Source organism: Scleropages formosus, chromosome 10 (genome assembly GCF_900964775.1).
Source record: "Scleropages formosus chromosome 10, fSclFor1.1, whole genome shotgun sequence".
Lineage (NCBI taxonomy): Eukaryota > Metazoa > Chordata > Actinopteri > Osteoglossiformes > Osteoglossidae > Scleropages > Scleropages formosus.
Genome location: NC_041815.1, coordinates 18,294,751 through 18,318,030, shown reverse-complemented (window position 1 = coordinate 18,318,030; position 23,280 = coordinate 18,294,751). Strand labels below are relative to the sequence as shown.

Here is a 23,280-nt window from a genome sequence, read left to right as displayed (position 1 = left end):
ACGGTCACTGCCTCCTCCGAACTGAGGGAACAAACCTTCCCCACTCCGAAGGGGATAATCTCCCATTTTCACTGAGCATGCTGGGAATGTGAGGGATGTTTAATGCAGCTGCAACAGCTGGGATAGAAAACATCAATTATCTCTTTTGTGTGAAAAAGCCGAAAGGCCGCGCCAATCCTTGACGTCCTTCTGAGGACGCGATTCTGCACAGCTTGAATAGCGAAATAAGGATATAGTGCCGGCACAACGCTAACGCGTACCTCGTACCCGACCGCGCGGTCGGACATTACATCAGCTCTAAAAATGCCTCCGTGGCGGATGTGAGAAAAGAACAACAGCACACGAGAGCGCATAGACCAAGGGTTAGCATGTTATGCACACAGCTCGTATTTTTAGCCTCGCCCGATAATGTCTTGACCTGGTGAGCTGCCGTGCCGCTGTGCCCCGCCCCGCCCCCGGCACCTTCCGGCAGGGACACACTTAATTAGCGACTTCCAATCGGCCGCAATTAAAGCGAGAGCGCAGCCGCTGCATGGAAGGGGACGTTTGGGCAGCTGATGTCTTTGTGGCCTGTCAGGGAAATGAATCATCCGAAAGGGAGGCCTTTTCATCGGGGATTAGAGATAATGGAGAGAAGAGGGAGGCGAAGGGGGGAAGGGGCAGGTGCAAACAGCGTCTACTTGGGGTCAAAGTGGGAGGCCGGGAAGAGTTTTCCGAGGGAGCGCTGTCCTCCTTGAAAGGTGACCATGGCTGAATGGGTCATTTTTAAATGCTCGCGCAGCCCCTCCAAGGCAGCACACTTGCACAGGAAGCTTTATTCAGATGACCAGCCTTCTCCTTTAAGGCCTCCAATTTATCCAGTGATTTGTATCAAAACAAAGGGTTTCCATCTTAATGCATCCCCCAAGGCAGGCCATTAAGAAGTTTAGCACCTTTTTTCACTCTATTATGCAACAGGAAGATTTCCATGACAACCAGAGATTCCAGGGACGTTTTTGCTATGGATGTGCAATCAAAAGCGTACGTATTACGCGCTTTGAGCCTTCTCATCATTCTGCGACTGCTTTCAATGGAACGGAAATAAGAACTACGCAAAACAGATGGTTTAATACACATAGGTTTGACTTAGTCTTCAGCTGTAATTAAATTGTTGTTCTTACCTGAAGAATCCTCTATTGTACACCAAAACACGCATTCGTTATATGAAAACTCATATTGCGCAACTTTTTTGACTACGAGCTTTGAAAAGGGCTGCTTATCAGGACAACAACAGGAAATGTAAAATGAGGAGCCATAAAATGATGTTTGGGTATTAAGAAAATTTCTATTTCATTTGGATTAAATGCAACTTGTTTTAGAAATACATTCATATTAAAATACTAATATACTAATACAATTTCGACAAAAAAACATAATTTTTTGAGAGGGGCAGCTATCCTGGCATCTGAGATATGTTGTTTGTGTTTCATTAAAATTAAATCTTCCCCCAAAGAAATCCCAAATTCAAAACCCATCATCAGTACATTGTAAACACAACCTGCTGCATCCAGTAGTTTCATGACTTGTATCGACACATACCCAGGTCAGCATTAAAAAAACCAGAAAAAAGTACAGTGCATAATATATATTTTCCGGTGTTAGTTGCATCGCACAAAATGCTACCCACTTCACACAAGGGAGTTGAAAAGCCAAATAATACTGTACATTTCAGTAGCCATGGCTTAAATATAATGAAGAGACTCAATAAATTACAATATTAAGCAATTGCCATTTCCAGAAGTGACTGTTAAACTGCAGTTGGAACAAAATCGAAAATTAGGTCAGATATCTTTAAAAAAATTAAATATTCGATGCGTTACCGGTTCCATAATCACTGATACTGAACCTTGCATAAGAAAAGACAATACTGTTAAAGATAATAATGGGCCTAGCAAACCCATAAATATGACTTTACTCTTGATGTCTACACTTTTCTTTCGCTTGAATTCAATAAATAATTTAATTATGATATAATAAAAATAATGTGTATATTTGTATGTCATGAATGTTGACCATTTCATTCCATCCTAAAGCTAATGCTTCTTCTAGTTTATTGTCTGTGATTCTCGGGACAGGTGTTTTCTTGTGTTATTTCCAGGCACTTCATTACGGGAGCTGTGCTATTTGCCGGTTACTGGTCCCCCATCTCTCCGACACAACTGAACTCCTTACGTGACCTGACTGCAAATGAAGGGCTGACTGACCTGGACCTGTGCAGCATCTGCCCATTCGCGCTCGAAAAATAGCACTGGCGCAGACCTCCTCGGCCCCTGTGGTGCACCAGCCCAAGGAGGCCAGAGCTGGATGCGGGGTCCCTCGATCATTTTAATTCTTGTTTCTGAAAAAAACTGGGCACACAACCTAACAAAACCTGCTTTGTCTGCGGACTGGAGGAGTCTGGGGTGTGTGTGTGTGTGTGGGGGGGATGTGTCTACAGACTCTTCATGACTCCTCCCACCGTCTCACCACACCTCCACCGAACACCATGCTTCCAAGCAGTTCAGAAAACCACCCCCAGCAGAGGGACTGCTTTACACATCAGTGACAATATCCACATATCGTCAGGATTAGGCCAGGTAGGTAGCCTGGACCAGACTGACACACTACTATGTGTCAATGATTCTTTTGTACAGTGAAACGGTGTAATTTGGCATCATTCACAAGATACACGTCTACGGTTCAAATGCTCCTCGCCTCGTACCCCAAGGAGATACTCTCCGGATCATGCAGCAAACTAGGTTACATCATGACATTTTACAAACAGTAACAGTGTTACTGAAATCCATTGTAACCATTTACAGTTCTCTGCTATTAGTGCTATAACCGTTGACATTTAAATTATACTCTTTGCTTTCTAACCGAACGATTAGCTTTGAAATTAAACGCTAAACCATAACAGGTCTATAGGTCTTAATTGGATTCTAGACCATCCCCTAATGAGGTCCAGGAACAGAAACAGGGACCTAATACTGGAAGCAAAATTGATATTCTGAGATTTCTGGCACCTCCGAAAGTAAGCTTCTTATGTTTTGAATGGTAAAGCCGCACAAAAAAGTCGATGAAAGAAGAAAAAAGAGCCGTGCATTGCCAGTACATGTGGCCACAGACCATGGTGCATTTTAACACAAACAATAGTAAACAGTTTTGCCATGAGCTTAGGTTGGAATGAATGCGAGTGCCAGTAAAAAACGTTTAATAGCACTGCAGACGCATCCTACATCCTACATGTACTTTGGGGGAGCTATAAGATTGTCTCCCCAGGTGAGCGCCATGCAAATGGCAGCAAAATGCTGTGGGAGGACTATATATCATCCAGCAGAAAACAAATCTCCAGAGCATGTTGTAATGTGACAAGGCTGCGAAGCAGAAAGAAATTAGTCAAGAAGGAGCTGAATTCACAAAAGTGGGCGTAGAGCACAGCAACACTAATTCTTCATTTATTGCATTTCAATCCCTTCTTTCCAGAAAGTGCCGCAGACTGAAACAACATTTTAGCCATCATCTGGATGCAGCTGATAAAGACCGATAAAGATTAGTTTCACGCAGATCCTTAACAAACAGGGAAAGCAGCTGACGATAGAACAATAAACAGTAATATTTCACCATAGGCTGCGCACATCTTTCCATGCGCTCGGCAAAATTTACCTCAAGGACATTTCCAGCACTCTATTTATGGAAGACCTGCTTGTGCCTTTTACTGACTCTGATTAAAACACGAAACATTGTGCCTGTAAGGTGCAGCACTGCAGAGACCTCAAGAGGTCTGGATGGAGGAGAGGCACCCGAGAGAAGCTGCGGGAAAGAGGAGACAGGAGGGAGAGGCTGCGGGCACGTGGTCCTGCAGTGGTCCTGCAGTCATCAGATGCCTTCCCCCAAACAGAATGACCAGTCTTCTCCAGTTGCCGTGGGGGGGATCAACCGAGCGGTTCTGCTCTTGTAGCTCTTAAGGCGCAGGACCTTCCACCCATGTGAGTAACCTCTACACTGAGCTGCCTATGACAGGACTGCCTGCATACATTGGCCTTGGCACAACGGGGCTGCACAGGCACTGACTGGCACACAGGGGGAGGAATTACTCAGCCATCTGAAGGCATAAGCCAACGGGTGTTGGGGCAGCTGTTTGTTTAGCTTGACGTCACACATGAAAACAGAACAAAAAGCCACTGGGATTAAGGGGACCTCTTTTTCTGTTCACTCCTCATCTGATCCCAGAGAACGCTGTCACCCACCAGCAATCTTCTCTGAAACTATCAACAATAGCTGCGAACTCAGCAGCTCGAGTTTCACACTTTGATGGATGATATCATTACTATTAGTAGTAGCATTATTATTACAGTATTATTATCGTTATTATTACAGTCCATCCTGTGTTGTACCTCTCCGTTATGGATTTCTGAACAAAGTTACAGTCTTGTTTACTAGAAGTGTTACTTGAAAAAACTTTTATTATCCTTAACATTTTTGTTCAGTTACAAGACAGTAACCACCCCGCAATCTTTGTCATCTGTTTACACTCCTTTTGCTTTTGCTTTATGTATTATACTGTACTAATACACTAGACGGGGCATGGTGGTGCAGCGGGTTTGGCCAGGTCCTGCTCTCTGGCGGGTCTGGGGTTCGCGTCCCACTTGGGGTGCCTTGTGACGGACTGGCATCCCATCCTGGGGGTGTCCCTTGCACCTCTGACCTTGTGTCCTGTGTTGCCGGGTTAGGCTCCGGTTTGCCGTGACGCCGCTTGGGACAAGCAGTGTCAGTCAATATGTGTGTGTAATACACTAGATAATTATTTAATGGAACAAACTGAACACCACCCCCCCCGGAACAGTGCCCAATAACAAGGAGAGACTATATTGTTATTACTATTTACAATAATTTATATTATTTCTAGGCTAATTAAATTCACCATTTACTTTTTATCTACCGCTGACCCAGGTTGTGGAAAACAAATGTACTAAGCGGCATTGCAACCTGAGCCACTGTGTGAGGCAGAAAGAGGGTTTATTAACTGATCCAGGGGGCATTGCACCACCATATCATCTGCTTCGTACTGCACCCACTTGAAGCCATCCTCCCATCGCATGCTGGTGTCACACATGTGATCGCTAACGAAATGGGTGGGGGATTAGGGGTCAAACAGGTGGTACCTTATCTCAAGGTCAGGGAGGACGGGGAAAGGGAAAGCTGAAGGCTTAATCCTGATCCCTCACATGCAGATCTGGCCTAAAGATTCTACCGCCTGCCAGACGCAACACATGACACTTCTGCAATGCTTCTCTCGTGTGAGGTGTGGATAGAACGTCAAACTAGAAATAATCCATTCATCCATCGGTCCGTTGTCAAAAACAGCTTGTCCAGTGTAGAGTGGTGGCACCCATAAAGTACAAATGATGAATTCTGTAATTTAGTAATTTAGCATCCAGGCTGCCGCCGTAAACATCCAGCTGTTTATGGGGCGGCTGCTGATTACACGTTACGTAACACTGGGCCATGTGTAGCAACATCTGAGCTAAATTTTGAGTGCGTTACCTTACAGCTGGGTGTTGCTGCCACGGCGGCCAACCTCGGCGCAGTAGATGAACATCTCTCAATTTCTCCCCCGATATGAAAGCCCCTGCCCAACAAAGCAGCACAGTTCACTGCTTGCAATTTCTCGCCCAACCTGCACTAGCTTTCGGAGAGAAAGCAGCCTTCACTTCCATTTTTACTCAGATGTGTGCTGTAGGCCCCGACTAGGCAAGCATAAGGCATCTGTGATGAGCGGCAGTAGGCACGAGGGCAAGGTGGCGTTCCCTTATGGACCTCTCAGAGTCAAGTGCAGATGCTCGGGGAGTATTCATGTCTTGGAGTCAATCGTCCTCCTCAACGGCAGCTTATCATGTCTTGTTAATTGTTCTGTACCGGTGGGGTGAGACAGTTCACTGGGAAAACTTGAGGTCACAGAACAAAAGAGGGAGGGACGTCTTGCATGCAGACCATTGAAAATGTATCCCATGTTTGTGCTTTGTTGGGTCAAGTCCTATTGTGTTTAGCTGAGGGCTGGTCCGACCCTACATCTGCTACTAATATACAGAGAAAATACTCTGTGGGAGCAATTGTATTTACACGGGCCCAGTTCACATTTTAATTCCCATCCTACAGAGAAATTTTAATTCTCTTTACGAAACAGACAAAATATTGCCAAAATGTGAACTACAAATAATATTTAACATTGCAAATAAATTAACACCTTCACCCCCTCACATATACCCCGACTCCAATGGCCAGCATCAGTGCATTTCTAATAAAAAGAGGTGTCATTACAGCAGAAAAACCAGTTTAGGGTGAAAACGAGGATGACAAACATGAAACTAATTTCGGTCCATGAGCTACATGTAATATGCCGGCTTTTCATCTTTCAGTCAGAAAGCTTAGGCATTAAGCTGCTTAAAACAGAGAAAATAGGTAATGTCTATAATGCAGGGAGACTGGCTGGGTATTAAATACTGAAAAAAGCAATCATGGCCTAGGATTAAGACAAAGCTTTAATATTCCGCCATGCTTTAGTGGAAGGGTCAGGAGCTGGAGGTTGCAGGAGCTCAGCAGTCAGGACAAAGGAAGTGCATCATCAACACTTTCGCTCCGTGTGGAGGAGGACAGCATTTAAAATAGAACCCGTCGATCCACAGAGCACCACTGAGAGACGTGAAAAACATCGCTGTCTTTTACCAGAGGTTTTGTATTAAATTAATTTATCTTAATCAGCAATTCACCTAAATTGGAGAATGTGACACAACTGAGCTCAGTAGCATTATGGAAACAGGTTCAGTTTGATTCTCTTTTTATTATAAATGCTGATACAATGATTACAACTGCATACATTAACACACAATACATGCTTTGTTTTTGTACTGTATATCAGTATAAACAGGCCCGGACCAGGGATTGCTGAGTGTCCTCAGCCATCAGTTTTTCGTGGTCTTACTCTGGAAAAGTCTGGAAAGCTCTAATTTAGCACAAGCTAAAAAGGTTCACCATTATGAAACATGCCAACTAAAAAACCTGGGAATAATTCCCCTGCAGACTGATAGAGCAGCAGGGAAGGACAGATCTTCGGTGTCTGAGGGTGCCCTGATATTCATGCAACGGCATATGCTTCAGTGAGAAGGAGCAACGCTTGTGTGACACAGGGACTCCAGAAAAACAAACATCTTTCCTGTACAAGTTGCAGACCTCTATTTTTATACTAGCATCCAAAGAGATGCTTCTCCCTTTCTGCAACAAGCGCTTGTCCATCTGTGGCCAACACTTACACAGGTACGTGAGAGGATGTCTCCTTTTTACTCTGGTGTCACTGGGATTAGCAGCTGGAAGTGTTGTAGACTGAAAAGAACAGAGGCCCTATCTGTTTGGCGACTTTGCCTCATCCATGCAGCCCTTCCAGTAACCCCCTCCCCCCGCCCCTTTGCATCTTAACAATCGAGACAGGCACCCCACCCCCATCTCTGGGGTGCTTGGCAGGTGCACTCTTTGATTTGGTGCCCCGGAAGAAACAGCTCTTATTTGCATCCCTACACTCGGAAGGAAGCAGCCCGCACCCCCATCACCGTACAAACACCCCAACCCCCCATCTCCCCCCTTTCTAACACAGCACAAAAGTTCCCCACAGCCAGAATCTTGTTTCTTCTCCTCTTTGCATATCAACTAGCTACTTCTCAGCACCAGCTGCTCGCAACTGCCAACTTTGATGATAAAGGGAAAGCCTTGCATCTGGCATCTGCTACTGCCCCAGCCTCAGGTCCCCAGTGGGAAGATGGGGATTTGAGGGCAGAACACAGAGGGAGAGGCCACGGGCCAGTGTCGGAATTCTGCGAAACCATCACACGCTGCACGGAACCTCGTCTCACTTAAAAGCCCTTAACTACTTTTAGGCAGGTAGGAGTAAGCGCCTTTGAGTCGAATTCACTCGCACTCGCGCTCGCGCGGTTTTCATGGTACGGGAGCCTACAGAACTGGGTCACCATTGCCTTCTTCCAAGCATCTCTTTGGGTTCCAAACCCAGGAAGAACATGCACACTCTGCACACCTTAAGCCATTGATACTGTTGTGTCATTATGCTACTAAATTGGTTTTGCTTTAAAAAGAACAGCTGAATACACTGCAGAGACATATGGCTGGATAGGAATATAATTCTTCCATAAATTAACGTGATTACTAAAGCCAGTGTGATTAATCTAAAGCTCTGAACACAAAATGCCTGGCATCCAAAACCTTCATTCCAACAGACTACACGTAAATCCAGCAGAAGTGCAAACTGGAAAATAAAATAGCTTTCGGAGGTTTTAACAGCCCATTTGTTCCTTCTCGAATCCTGCCGATGTCACCTGGATCACTATCAGACGCAATCCACGAGGAGCGGATGCAACCGCAAGGGTTCTCACACTTAAATGGAAAATTCGTAGAAGATGTTTCGCCAGTTACAGCAGACAGAAAAAACTTGATGAACTTGCTGCTGGGAATGTGTGTCTGTTCTTCGATACAAACCAGTTCAGCATCGCGGCTACTTACCCGGGTAGAAATCTTTGGATTTGGACAGCTTGATGGTAGCGCCTGTCTCTTTTTGCAGCTGAACAATGGTCTGCCCCCCCTTGCCGATGATGGAGCCTGCTGCGTAACTAGGGATCAGAACCTTCAAGAAGTACTCGCCTTCCTCTGAAGAAAATGGGAAAAGAAGAAAAACAGGCCATATATTAGAATACATGCTGAATAATCTGGGAGACTCTTAACAGATTTTTGCACATCGTATTACTTACATATGTTCCTTCTCTTTCAAAGGTACATTTTTACATATCGATAACAAAAGTGTCCAATTCCTGTTCCAAAGTGAGATTTCAGCACAGTAACAAAGCATAAATATACTGACAAAACCGCGCTGATGGCATCAGTATTCACGTGTTCATAAAAAGGGTGTCCCACATAACCATAAGTTATATGTAACAAAAAATATGTAGTTAAGTTTGAATATTTATGGGGAAATTATTAGCTTATTTTAATATCAAAAAGCAATTAAGTGATAGATACAAGTCAATCCACCTGATTAACAGTGGAAATCTCTTTTGTGGAATTTTGAACAGAAAACAGAAAATCTTTTTAAAACTTTGCATACTGCACTGTAACCTTGATTACGCTTACCAAAGACAGAAAACATGACATGATATTAAAAACACTGCAGAAACTGCAACAACAACATGAGTAAATAGGTTTCTGGTATTTATTTTACAGAGCCTCATCTGTGTTCAATATGATGGGAAAGCAAAAAAGTGGCAGATCCCAGAGAAAAGATCTTTATGCTCAAATGTAATGACACCTGCTGAATAAACAGGTCACCTGGTCATGACCAGTCTCCTCAATCCACTTTAAATTAAAGTCACGTTCCACCATTAATCACCCGAACGCAAAAATTCTATCAGTGCAATTTATCAAGATAAATTTATCACAAAACTCGAGATTTCTGCCAAAACAGCCATATAAGTATTAATTTCTTTTTTTCTTCTAAGATGATTTCATTGAAAGAAAACATTGCTCAGAATTGCGTACAAATTCCAGAAGAAAAACACATTTCCAGGGTTATGGGCCATGGCAACCATGGCGACCAAGAGTGACCATAACAACAGTCGGGGGGAAATGAGGATTTGGGGGATTTTTTTTCCTCTCATTCTGCTGGTTGTCTTTTTTGCTCATTTGAAGAGGCCTCGCTGTGCTTTACTTGCTATTTACAATCTGCATTTCTTTTGAGGGGATCACTGCTTAGCCCAACAGCAGCTCACAGAGAACCAGCGGGGACAGTTCCCTTATCCCTGATGCAGAGAAGTATGGGGGCAGGGGGGCTTATAAGTCTTAGTAATGGAGATCATCAGTTAGAGGGACTTTATGGCATTTTATCAAACTACTCCACTTGAAATAATCTTATTAAACACAGCACCCTGGCCTGTTGTGGTTTCACCCCACTGCCTGTAGATTAAGAGGGCACACTTCGAACTGTTTACGACTGGATGTGTTCCACACACCCCGGGGCAAAGGGAACCAAGAGGAAATATGACACCATGATAATTAGGCAAAACATTCTCAGTGAGGTTTGCATGTATGCAGAAACCTTGCTTTTTCTTTTGAAATCGATCTTCCAGCTAATTCCACACAGGCTCAAAACTCACCCTTGGACCAGAACGCTTGTGTTTTGCAGTGACCCAGATTCTAAATAAAGTGAAGACTGCCCTCCTTTTAATTTGGATGGAGTTAATTTTATCTATTCTCATTTAATGAGGCTGGGAATTAATAAATAATTGGACACACGCATGCATACACAGACATACACAATCCCACCTTCCCATCATCTTTAATAGAAATTTCTATTTATAAGCAGAATGTAAACACCTCATTTGTCTCAAGCTAATTTTCTCACTTTTGTAACTTCCCAGTCAAGGTCTATGATATGTATTATGAATACTGAAAGGGTTTCCATTGTTTTTACAAAAGTTGCTATGACAACTTCCCATTTCTAGTCTTGACTTGGCTGAGCAGATCACGGTTTTTGGCTCTACAGTGCTCTGCCTAGGACACGGTCCCAGATCGGAGTCACCGGGGAGATCGGCTAGAACAGAGGAGGAATAAGAGGAGCTGGGAGAGCTAAGACCTCCTGGCTGCTGCCCTCACCAAGCCTATAGGAGAAGTCGCTGTGAGCCTGAAGCAATGGCAGCTGAGATTTGCCGCCTTTCAAATTAATTTTTTAATTTCTGGGCAGGGAAGCTGCTTACTGCACACAACAGCAAGGGGCTTATCTGGGGCAGCGTACAACACTGTCGTTAAGGACATGGACTTGGAACCTGAACCTGAACACTGCCTCTCCGAGCCCCTCTCCCTACTGCTGCTCATCTAGTACCCTTGAACAAGGCCCTTCATATGAATTGCTCCAGAAATTTCCCAGCTCTATGAACGGGTCAGGAACTGTAAGACGGTTTGAACAAAGGCATCAGCTAAGTAGCAAATTAACAATACCTGCAAGTTGTACTTGGTCTAAATAAAACTGTCATGTTTCCTATCTCTGTAAATCCTTCAACAATAACAGAAAAGCACATACGCTGGCTTACCTGTTTTATTTAGCGTCTCTTAATACGCAGCTGCTTGGAATTTATATTTGAAGTCACAGGAAAATCAAGCATATTCCGAAAAAAAAGGGCTGAAAAATAACTTTTATCTTCAACTGGCAAAACAGGAAATGTAATTAGACAAAACCATTGCCTCTTAATGAATAATCTGAAAGCATCTCATTTGAACTTAGTAAAATCTGAATTCTGTACATATGAACTTTAAGGGAAAGTTCACCCTTTATCACATCTGATCTCTTTATATAAAAGTCGCCAGGAAGAATGTTGATATCTCAGGCAAATAAATAGCTTGCATTCGTAAACATTTTGTCTTTTCCATCAGTAATGCTCTTTTCTGAAAATATCTGAAATGAATCATATTGTAAAAAAAGTAAAATTTAAAAAAATAATCAATTAATTAAAAATAAGAAAGACCATCGTGTTTAAGGTTAACAGAATAGTGTTGGAACTCGGGGAAAACAAAATGTAGATTATCAAGCACGGGCATTTCACAGACACTGCAGAATTATGATTATCATAACATGTGTCACTGAGGTTGCACACTCCACAAAATTTTTTAAAATGTTAACAGTGCTTACTAACACCAAAGCTACAAGGGCATTGCACAACGGTTGTAGGAAACAGCCCCTGCAGCGATGACATTTGCACTCTCATTTATAAATCAATTCCTACTTAAACTTAGAAGGAACATGTTAAACTTGACAAAACGCTGTCATGTCTACACTCTATGTTTTCATTTACATCAAGGCCCATTCAGAAATTTGATCAAGACAAGATCCGTTGAAAATGGGATTCCCTCCACTTACCAGGTGAATAGGATGTTATATATTAGCATTAAGCTGAAAACAGCATGAGCAGTGCTGAACAACATGTAGTAAGTCACAACTGCCTCATAAATACACGTAAGGAAAGGCAAGCATTTAGGTCCATGTCTGCCGCCATGACAATTTTTAAATGATGCATTCCTCCCCCAGAAAAACAGGTCAACGACTTCTGGGCTCTTTTTTAGAATCACATAAAAATAAGAGTTTTTATTCAGCTGTCAAAATGACCCTAGCCAGTACTCAGTGAGAAAAAAAAAAAAAAAAAAACTAATTTGTCAAGTATGACACAGAAGCAAAACTGGGTAGAGCTAATCCACACTCAACAGGCCTTTCGATTTCACTGTGGCAGGAAACCCCTGGATATTACTGTATTTTTGGATATTTTTAGATCACGCGGCCAGAGAGCAAACATAAAGCTCAGACAATCCATGGCCTGATCATGGAACCAGTAACCGCTGCAGCACAATCTGCTTTGGTTTCACTGAAATAATAAAACGGCCCCAGTTAGATAATCACAGCAAACGAATGGAAAAGGTGGAATGACGCGCTGCAATGAGCTGTTGTTGGCAACTTTTCACTGCACCACTCCTATACGCTGATCTAATTGAGACAAAGTAAGTGAAGAGCGCTTCATACTTTCAGTATTAGCAAATCTGTACGCTCTTTATTCACGTCTCGAAATAAAAGATGGCAATAACATTTTAAATGAATTTAGTATACGAGACAGTGAATGGCAGCATAGTAACATGTTTCTTGGGTCTCCCCATAAAGACGAAATTCAGGACAGTCGAAAGCTGACGGTTTGAAAGCTGCAATGCCTCACCTGATGTTGGCTGACCGCGGATGGCAACAGCCCATGCAGACACCTAGGGATAATATAGTTAACTCAACATAAAGTGAGATCATATTCTTCTTCTTAAATGAAACCTTTTTTAAAGGTAAGAACAGCTGGCCCCTGCCCTACCCAACTGAGAGTGTGAAAGAAACAAGAAAGCAATGTGGAAAAAAACGCTTACAGAATAAAAGCTCTATATGCTTACAAAATAGTTCCAGGACTTACCGACTGTGCTCCCTAAAGTCCTTTAGCCACTAGTTAAAGCTAACTTGTTTTGTCAGAGTTAGTTATGTGGGAAATGCTAATGACAGATGTGAGTGTTTTTGTGATGGATCTACGTATTGTTTGCTCCATGACCGTTTGAAGGGGAATCTTCCCTGCTGCATCGCTCTTTTCATTACTCTCATCCATATTCATCGAGTGGTCCCTTCCAGTCTGCAGCAATGTGAGGAGAGGCACCTTCCGTATCCAATCAAGTCTCGTCTCATCCACCATGTCACCACGCCTCCCCCGCCAAACAATACTTTTTTTTTTACTTTGACGCAGTGTTTCGCAAAAAAAAGAAGCAGCGCCCCCTTTATGTTCAAGCAAGCGCCATGGATCGATGGGATGCGGTGATTGCGGCTGCCGTGATCATCAGCGGTAACAAACGATAGATGGGGAGGTGAAGTGGTGGTCGGCGGCTGACGGAACGCAATCATCGGAAATGGAGAAGGAACTGAACATTTTTTGAAGGCAAAGAAGGTCCTTGAAAAGAGCGTGGAAAACAGCATTGTCGCAGAATGATGGAATGGCGGAGGAGACATTTCAGAATATAGGAGCTAGGGGTGCTAGCATTTGATACCGCGGTAATCTGAAAAGCCCTTTAGGAATAAATAATCTTGGGTAGTTCTTTATGAATGGATATTGTACTGGACTGAATAAACCTTTCATTAGCGTGTATAGTCTACGCCACGCTTGATAGGAAAGCCAAACAATAAACTAACAAAATCACAACTGACACTGTGGACTCCCTCACTAAAATAACCCTTTATGGTGGAGGAAGATCTTTACTGAAAGGTCTATGCTTGTGCACTGCCACCTCACAAAGCCACCATCATCTTGTCTGAGTAGCTCCAACTCTCTGTCAGCTGGCATATTCACAGTCCTTTCACGTCATCCAGCAAGGGCATCTGCATTGCTTTCTCATTACCTTCCAGAAGGCATTCTAATGCCAATCCGTCCATTAGCAAAATTAGCACATTATACCTAATTGTGTAGGTTTCAAGATGTATACAAAGCGCAGTGGAAACAGGCGGCAGGTGTCTATATTAATATGACTCCTATTTGCTTTTAGAAGCACTGAGTGATTCATTCCGAAGGAATTAAAAAAACACAGAATAATGCAGGGCTTTCTTTTTTATTTTCCAAACGTTGCACAAGTTCAGCTCTCTTGTGCAGCTGAGCCTGATACTAAATGGAAATGTAGCCCAAGCTCCCCCTTAGACAAAATTTTATTACAGTTACTCTAGAATGAATGAAGGTACTTGGAGGAGATCTCAAGTACATTCCTGAAAAGAACCGTTAAATGTAAGAAATTTTAATCGTAATTTTATAAAATTTCCTTTGTTGGAGTCAAGGAGCCATAACTATGTTCTTTGTTAGATTTCACAAAAAAACCTGCTCATATTCACTTAAAAGAATATGCTGCTTTAAAATGTCAACTTGGTGCAGAAAATAAGAAGAAAGCCCAATACAAACACTCAAATTACTATAGTTACAGCTGTAGGTACAATATATCTCACAAAAAATTGAATGCTTGTCATTTTTAGAGGGCATTATTGAGAATGCCATATTGCTTAGCTAATTTTCAACAACTGCATTTCTTGCAGTGATTAAATTCAAAAACAGAATCTTGGAATATGAGTGGCTTTCTCTTTCTTATAATCATGGACTGATATTTTAAAGAGTGCTCCTCTTTCAAGCAGAATGAAAGATTTTTGACTACAGAACGCCAGCAGCTGAGAATACAGACAGCTTCATACTTCATACATGTTAGGTGGATGTTACAATGATGTCCCAAAAACCACTACATTTGGGAAACTTAGCTTGAGGAAAAATGGAGAATAGGCTGTTTTCCTAAAAGCCAAGCAACACAAAAAGAAGTAGGAACGAAGCTTATGGAATTACATTATATGTCCATCTTATGTTCCACTTTAGTTTGTTTCTCCTCTGCATACATACTCATCACCGAGTAGGATTTATCTAATAACACAGTGATGTTATTTCCATGAGGTGAAAATTAAAAAAAAAAAAATTGATACTGGTACTGTAATAGACAACAACACATATCAAAAGATACATCATTGCATTTTTAATTTGTTTGGCTGATAGAAAAAGATTAAATATTGAGGTTTTCTGATAAAATTACTGTTACCTTTAGAGTGATCCAAATCTTATGCCCTCTATACAACAGAACTGCAGCAGTTTCTGCAAATTACACATGTGAAAAAGATATTACGCCAAACTCTACAATCAATCCTTTCTATGCATTCAGTGGATGTTTCACTTGGCCAGGGTCTCAACACAACAAAAATATCCTTCTTCTGACTCCTTCACAAAGAGTATTCTCTACTGTGACAAACAACACAAAGGCACTTAAAGACCCATACAGCCACAGCCAAAATTCAGAGATCATTTCTAACTAAACTCTAAAATATAAGCACTTACATTATGTGCTTATTGTGAACTGTCTTGTCAAGAATCTAACCTCAATTAAATGACATAAAAAAAAAACAATTCCACGGGATGCAAGGGATTATAACATTGTTTCATAGGCCCATAACGACTTGAATGTTTGAAAAAAAAAAATGAAACCTCATTAATAACAAAAGCCAGAAGAATCACTGATTCATTCTTTATTTTAACGTCTTATTCTTCATTTTTTACACGAAATTGTTGGTTAGAAAGGAATTTTCGGCTACCTGCCGACTGCTTACGGCTCACTGGTATTTGAGTCGATTTTAATAGAAATGCAACTAACATGTCCCGCTACACTACTGGCGCGTTAATTCGTCTCTTTTAATGAGTGTGACGTTACAAAGGGGAAAGTGAGGGATTATGACGTAACAATGTGACAATATCACCCGTGGAGTGTAAGAATGCGAAGGCAGACAGATGTGAGCAGGCAGCGGGCCGTGTTTTTGTTTATCGCTGCAAAAAGAGCGACAGACTACATACATTATTAAAGGTTCAAACTTACATATTAAATATATATTTATATATCTCGAATTAGTACCACCGCCGGCGTTCAACGACCATTTTTGAGCTGTTTTTAATGAGCGCCGTGAGCGTGATGAAATAATATCTAGAACCGAAACGCACCGGTCCGTGTCACGGTCGCACTGTGCCTTATTTCAGTAGTAATGACAGCTGATCGCCAAGAGTTTGGAGGGAAATATATTTAATCTGTTTCAATCTTTATTTAGGGAAGTAATGATGAGAAGAAGAAGAAGCAGGCTGCTTCGGGTGCGCTGCTCGTGGCGCTGCGCGCTCCGCCTCCGCCGCCGCCGCCGGTGTCCCTCTTACCTCCCGTGTTGGTGCGCTTCGTGCTGCTCGCCTCCGTCGGCGTCTCCAGGGGTCTCTTGCGGGAGTCCGGGGGGTCGGACTCCATGTGCGGCTGTTGACTGTGATGGTGCGGGTTCGAGAAAATCCCGTTCTGCTGAACTGCCCCGCCTGCCATCATTTTCATAGTAGCTCGGGTCGGAAAGTGCGTCGTCCCTCGGAGTCGGAGCGGCTCGGAAACGGACGGGGCGGGGGGTCGCGGAGCGAGCGGAGCGCGCTGGACTCTGCAGGACCCTGAAGGCGTCTGAGCGCTTCTGCTGAGGAGGTGTCTTCGCTTTGTCCTCCTCCGCTCGTCGCACAGCGATGCGCTGCCTCTTTGCCTTACTCAACACGACCCTGCTTCTTCGCCTGCTGCTCTAGGTAGAACGTCACATCTACACAAAATGAGGCGAATTCCTTTTCTCCTGCGCCCCCCGGTCAATTAATTTACTGTGCAGCCTTAAATAGGTCTAGCAGTGACAACAACAGTAATCTTTCCCTGATTTCTTCATACGCACAATACGTATCTCTTCAAGGTTTTTCTTCTGGCGTTCCCTCCCTGGCTGTTTTCCTCTTCTTCTTCTTCTAGAACTAGTGATGAAGCTGATGGGCCAATGTAAAAAAAAAAAAACAAAAACGACTGTGCGCAGATGATGTACCGACAACAAAGAGCCCCTCCGAATGAAAAGAAATGAAATAGAAATGAAAGCAAAAAAATATATATTTATTATTTTTCTAACCGATGACGTTCGGTTCTCGCATGAAGGTGCCCGGCAGGTTGAAGCGAACGGCCTGAGGAGGGGGGTGTGGGTTTCCTGAAGAAAGGGACTGGGTGCAAAGAATGGATGGAAATTCGAGAGAAGAGATGCTGTTCGAGGGGGAGCCGCCGTGTGGAAGATGCCGCAGTCTCGCGCTCAGAGCATCCCTGCACTGAACGAGCGAGCGTCGGAGCGCTGGGCGTCGCTGACGTCACAGGGAGCCGAACGCATCCCTGTCGGCGTGAGGAGCCGAGCCCCGCCCCCTGGCCGAAGGCGATTGGATAACGCGCGGGTTCCTTCTGCGAGAGATACATAAATTTCAAGTGTCACATGACGAAGGGAAGGGAATGGCGGAGGAGACAGCGGCGAGCGTCGTTCTAGGACGACTCGAAGGATACCAAAATAGACGGACAGAGTGTTCTTGAATGCGAATGTGGCATTAAGACGTTGCCTCACCCTGTACAATTCAAAGCATGCCGGATCGGAGCAGACATTGAGGGCATGTGAATAAATTCCATGAGATACCCCTTCAATTAAGTCCTCATGTATTAGTATTATATTAGTAGTAGTATTATTATTAGTGTTAGTAGTAGTAGTAGTAATCTATCCTTCCGTCCATTCATCCATCCATTATGTGTAGGGTCGCGGTGATCCGGAACCTATCCTGGAAACACTGAGCGTGAGGCAAGGTACCCAATGGCAGGGACACTTATTGTAATACTACTTCTACTAATAATAATAAGAAGAAGAATATTACTCTTACATTTACATTTATTCACTTAGCATAATTTACTATTAGCTATTATTATTTAAGGGAGGCACAGCGGGTTTAGCCGGGTCCTCCTCTCTGGCTGGTCTGGGGTTCAAGTCCCGCTTGGGGTGCCTTGCGACGGACTGGCGTCCCATCCTGGGTGTGTTCCCTCCCCCTCCAGCCTCGTGCCCTGTGTTGCCGGGTTAGGCTCCAGTTTGCCGCGACCCCGCTTAGAACAAGCGGTTTCTGACTGTATTATTATTTCTATATTTTTAGATTATGATTATTATTGCTGTTGTTGTTATCGTTATTATTATTAATAACGACAATATGAATGATGATGATGATGAGGAATCATATTTCGCTGTGATGCATTGAGAGCATGCTGATACAGGATTTGGGAAGTGCAGGCCAGCACCGTCAGCACCTCCAGTACCTGTACAGTGTTCGAGTACCTGCCGCCTGGCCATGTGGAGTGTGAAAGAGACCAGTAGCAAGGATCTCCCGTACACTGACAAGCACGAGTCCTATCTTAGCTGCCTGCTCCAAGGCACTTTCTGCATGAGCCCCTCCTGCTCCTCCGGTTCTCGTCAAGGTGACATTTTGTTGGCCTGCTCCCCAGCAGCAATTCTACGTTCTGCAACATTTTTGTAATGTGAAATCTTACTATACACTGGGGAAAATAAAAACACGAGAAATATCAGACCAGTGCCATTTACTTAATTGAGTATGTTGTTCATTATTATCCTTTATTTAGCTGATGCCTTTGTCCAAGGCAATTTGCAATGTTAGTTTTCAACAGCAAAGAGCTACATACAGTCGTTCACCTATCTATACAGCAGGGTTATTTTTACTGTATCAGTTCAGGGGAGGTACCTTGATCATGGGCACTACAGCAGGTTTGATTGGTGACAGTCCTAACCACTGTGCTGCCTGCTTCTCACTTGTCATCAGTTAACAGAGGATTTTAATTGCCATGGAAACCGAAAGTAGCTTTAATTAGGCGAGACAATTGTGTAATGAACGCTCAACATTGAACATTATTTTAAGCATCTACAGAGCAGTGGATTCCCAGTGTTTCTTGAAAACCCAAATGTGGAAACCCTGAACAAATTGCATAAGTCTAGTAAAAACAATGTTTCTCCCTTTAGAGCCACTGGAGACTTTAACAAAAGACAATTACAAACAATGGGAAAGAAGTGTATTTGTGTGTGTGTGTGTGTGTGTGTGTGAATGGGGTGAGGGGTCGGTCATGCTGCTCCTACAGTCAACGTGATGTGAATGACTCGTTGCCATGGTAGCGGTGGTGCAAAGTGTAACTATCCTGCAGCGGTGCGCCATTCCAACTGTGGATGGTGTTGGCCAAGTCCGCTGGAGGAAAGTGTCTCGGCGGATGTACTGGGTAGCTGCAGTTGTAACGCTGGACGGGCCCAGTGTATGTGTCCCCAGGAAACAACAGCCTTTGTCTTCTCATTACTGCATCCCTGCTGCGCGGTGGGACGCTGGGGGAGGGGCAGCATGGGCATGAAATACTGAAGATATCTGAAAGAATATTTTGCAATAGCCGATATAATATTTCCGAACCAAGAAACACACGAGTAATCATCTAGTAATTGCAGACGGCTTGCAGTGATTCAAATATCATTCCTGCCAAATGAGGTGTTTATGTTGTACCCAAGTGTGTCTTCTCTGCTGTATGAGTGAAAGGGATAAAGAGCCTGGGTGATTCCCGGTCGCGGGTGACTTCACATCACTCGCCGACATTAATAAGAGGAGAGTCCCCATCTGCCCGCTGCACTGTTGTTCAAAGGGCCATTGTTCAAGCCATAAACACAACAGGAGAAGCTGCACGCATTGCCCAACATCTGGTGCGCTGAGCCCACCGCATTCAAGAGCACATAGAGACTTCAAATTACTCAGTGCATTGCTGGGGCAAGTGTTGAATAAAGCTGGACACGACGAGTAGTTTCAGTTACATGTTAATGAATATGAGGTTCTGCATGTCTTTGTATTCAAAATAAATGTTTAAGGATTCGTTCGTTTATTTATTTATTTCCACGGTACGGAAAAGATAACAGCACAGAAATAATACATATAACCCTCTCGTGGATTCCAGATGAGTGTTCATTTAAGTACAGCAGAACAATGAATGAAGCGAGTCAAAAGACGGACATATAATGTCGCTCGCTACCCGTTGCTTGGCTTTCATGGAACGCAGCTTATCTCTAAACAGATATTTTGCAGGATCAGTTCAGGTTCAGTACCTTGCTAAGGGGTAAAACAGCAGGGCAGACTCTGAGTGCAGAACAGTCTTTGGGTTACAGCCGTCATGCAAATTTATGCTCTCAGTATGACATAACAATGTAATTAATATGTTTTACTCAAGCTGACTTTTCTGTAGAAGGTTTTAAGACAGCATGGAACATCAACAATCTGTCATGTACAAAATGACATTTGTCTGAGGAATAAAAAAACATTTAGTGGTTGATAAGTAGGATTTCCTTTAAAAATAGACTTATTCTTAGTCCTGTTTTATTAGAAGTAGTTGTGGCAGTGTAGTAAGGTTGCTTCGGAGGAAATTTGGATGGGACAAATGTGTTTACTGTGCTTATATAGAACTTAGTGCTGCCAAAAATGTGTGACATATTCGAGCTCCATCTGTCCGCACAGACACCCCTGCTGCCTGAGCTGCTCCGGCTGCCAGCGCGCAGAAAATCGAACCGGGTACGACCACAAGGCACGTTCAAGCTTTCTTGCTCCTCAGGTCCTCGTAGAAGCTCAGTGCGGAGTGTTGAGTTCACAAAGGGCAGGATTTACCTGTTGCAAACCATATTCCTCTATACCACGGTAACCTGAGCTGAGATGCCAATTAGGCCTGCAAAACCGTGCTCACAAGAGGAGTCAAACTCAAACACTGGCGTCAATCTATCTTTCTGAAGAAATATCAATGCATTGTATTGTCCGGCAAAATCTGTACATGTATCTCCAAATATAAAGCTGTGGTTAAATAGCCCAGACAGGACATGACAGGCGACTCATTATGAGAAGGGAATATAGGCTGGGATCTAAATGCACAGCTCTTTAGAAACCAAGTCCCTTAACCATAAGAATTTTGGTTTATATCACAAAAGTACAATAAATTCCATCGTGCAATCAAATATTACTGTGACGCAAGAACTGGTGCAGCCCACTTAGCTCCAGACTCAGTTACTGCCGCAGTGGACACCAGTGACTGGAATCGAGGGCACAGTGGATGCGGGGTAATGTCGCCATCTAGTGGCTACAGTCCGTATCGCAACATTGAAGATGTTCAAAAGGAATAAGAAATGTTTCATTTCTTGCATAATTCATGGAATGTGGTCGGCTGCACTTGTGTATTTTAGTGTGTAAACCCACGGTTTCATTGTGTTATGTTCTACCTATGACACGCTTAAGCTAATAAAATAAGAGCAGGCAAGAATACATGATAAATAAAACATATGTTTGTACTTAAAAGAAGCTGGGTAACATGATTATAATTTGCTAAAAAATGTCCATTCCTGGACAATTCAGGTCCTATTAGTCTCCTTTATTGAATGTTGCCATTCAAGTTTAATGTTAAATGACTGCATAAAACACACATCTAACCAGCATTAAGTACTTGACAGTATTTCTCACAACTGAATCATTCTAAATTTTAAGAGTTCTTGACCAGTTTACATTTACTAATTTAGCAGGCACTTTTCTCCTAAGCGACTTCCAATGAGCTCTATGTAGTGTTATCAGCCCACACACCTTATTCACCAAGGTGACTTACACTGCCAGGTACACTACTTACAATGGGTCACGCATCCATACATCAGTGAGACACACTCTCTCTGTCACTCACACACTATGGGGGAACCTGAACAGCATGTCTTTGGACTGGGACTGTGGGAGGAAACCAGAGCACCCGGAGGAAACCCATGCAGACATGGGGAAAACATGCAAACTCCACACAGACTGAGTGGGTACAGAATTTAATGACAGCAAGTGAATGCTGTCCCTTCTACTCTGAGCAGTGCAGTCGCAATAGTTTTACAGTAGGAAAGCTTTTCAGTTTCAGTGTTGAACTACTTGAACTACTAAATAATTACACAAATACATGCTATAATGTATTTGTATACAGAGGTAACTAAGAAATAACTTAAATCACAAATGGACAATGACTTCATCAGTGAGGATACCTCCAAGGAAAAAATAGAAGTGGCAGGAAATGGAAGAACTCTCTTGTGCAAGAGGTAATTTTTGTGAAAGCGTTTGCTCGCTATAATTGGTTAGTGACCACAAACATGTATTTTTTTCCAAATAAAGTTAATAATTAATTGATTCGTTTTTGATAACTGACGCAGAGTTGCACTGGTTTGGAGCCTGTTTTGGAGTCATAGGGAGGGCACATTCTGAATGAGGCACCAACTCATTGTTATAATGTTGTTTAATAATTTATATCTTCATAGAACACTGGCAAACATTAACTATGACCTTTTACCAATCACCAAATGCTGGTCTGTTAAATTTTTCTTCTCTTAATAAATTTATCACATTTTGTTTAATTTTTTATATAACACAATACACCCTACATTTGGAAAATCTCTCATTCTTAAAGTTTCTCGGTAGTGTTGCTGTCAGTGGAGCTACTACTACATGACAACTCCAACTGACAATCTAATAACACAGCTGATATTTTGTCTTTTTGCAGACACACTTTATGTCACCAGTGCATTTTATCATGGTTACTTTTGACTGCCATGTGACTTGTGAAGTGTGGTGAAACTAAGTGCTGCTGGAAACAGGCCACATAGACAGCAGAGATTCACATTCAGCCCACTGAGCAGCCTAGAATGAGAAAGAGGTGCAAACATCAAAAAGATTTAAATAATAGGGCAAATTATTTGTCAGCATGGGAGGAGAGCTCAGTGTAAAAAATGGTGACAGGAATGACAAGCAAAGAATAGATGGGCACTAAAGGTAGGAATGGAATTGTCAACTCCCTCATGGAGTCCTGATAGCGCTACAGTACATCCAGGCAGGGATACTGCATTTACTAACCATGTCCAATGCCTGGTAAGCCGCTCACGCTGACCTTGGTTGGAAATATGTTTGTGATGGGGCAAGAGGGAAATTATTTTTAAATCACTGGTCTGTAGATCCTCTAATATGTACTGCAGACAGAGAACACAAGGCAAGTGCAAACATGAAGAAGACCACACTTGGAAAAGATAAGCCAGAAGGAAATACTACAGTATCTCTAAGCCAATATATGTCTATATGCAAATTATAGGTGCTCTATGAAAAGAAATTCCAATACCCCTGGCACTTCTTGCAGAGTTACAGT

General features: G+C 42.9%; 1 protein-coding gene across 1 annotated transcript in view; it reads right to left on the bottom strand.

The window, feature by feature from the left end:
- The window catches only part of nova2 (NOVA alternative splicing regulator 2), a 37,486-nt gene extending 20,119 nt beyond the window's left edge, over positions 1–17,367 (bottom strand). Inside the window, exons 1-2 of the mRNA XM_018742825.2 lie at positions 16,404–17,367; positions 8,584–8,727 (exon numbers count right to left, since the gene is read on the bottom strand). Coding sequence (XP_018598341.2) covers positions 8,584–8,727; positions 16,404–16,566 — 307 coding nt within the window. The 5' untranslated portion in view covers positions 16,567–17,367. The remainder of the gene's footprint in view (positions 1–8,583; positions 8,728–16,403) is intronic.
- Positions 17,368–23,280: the final 5,913 nt, after the last annotated feature.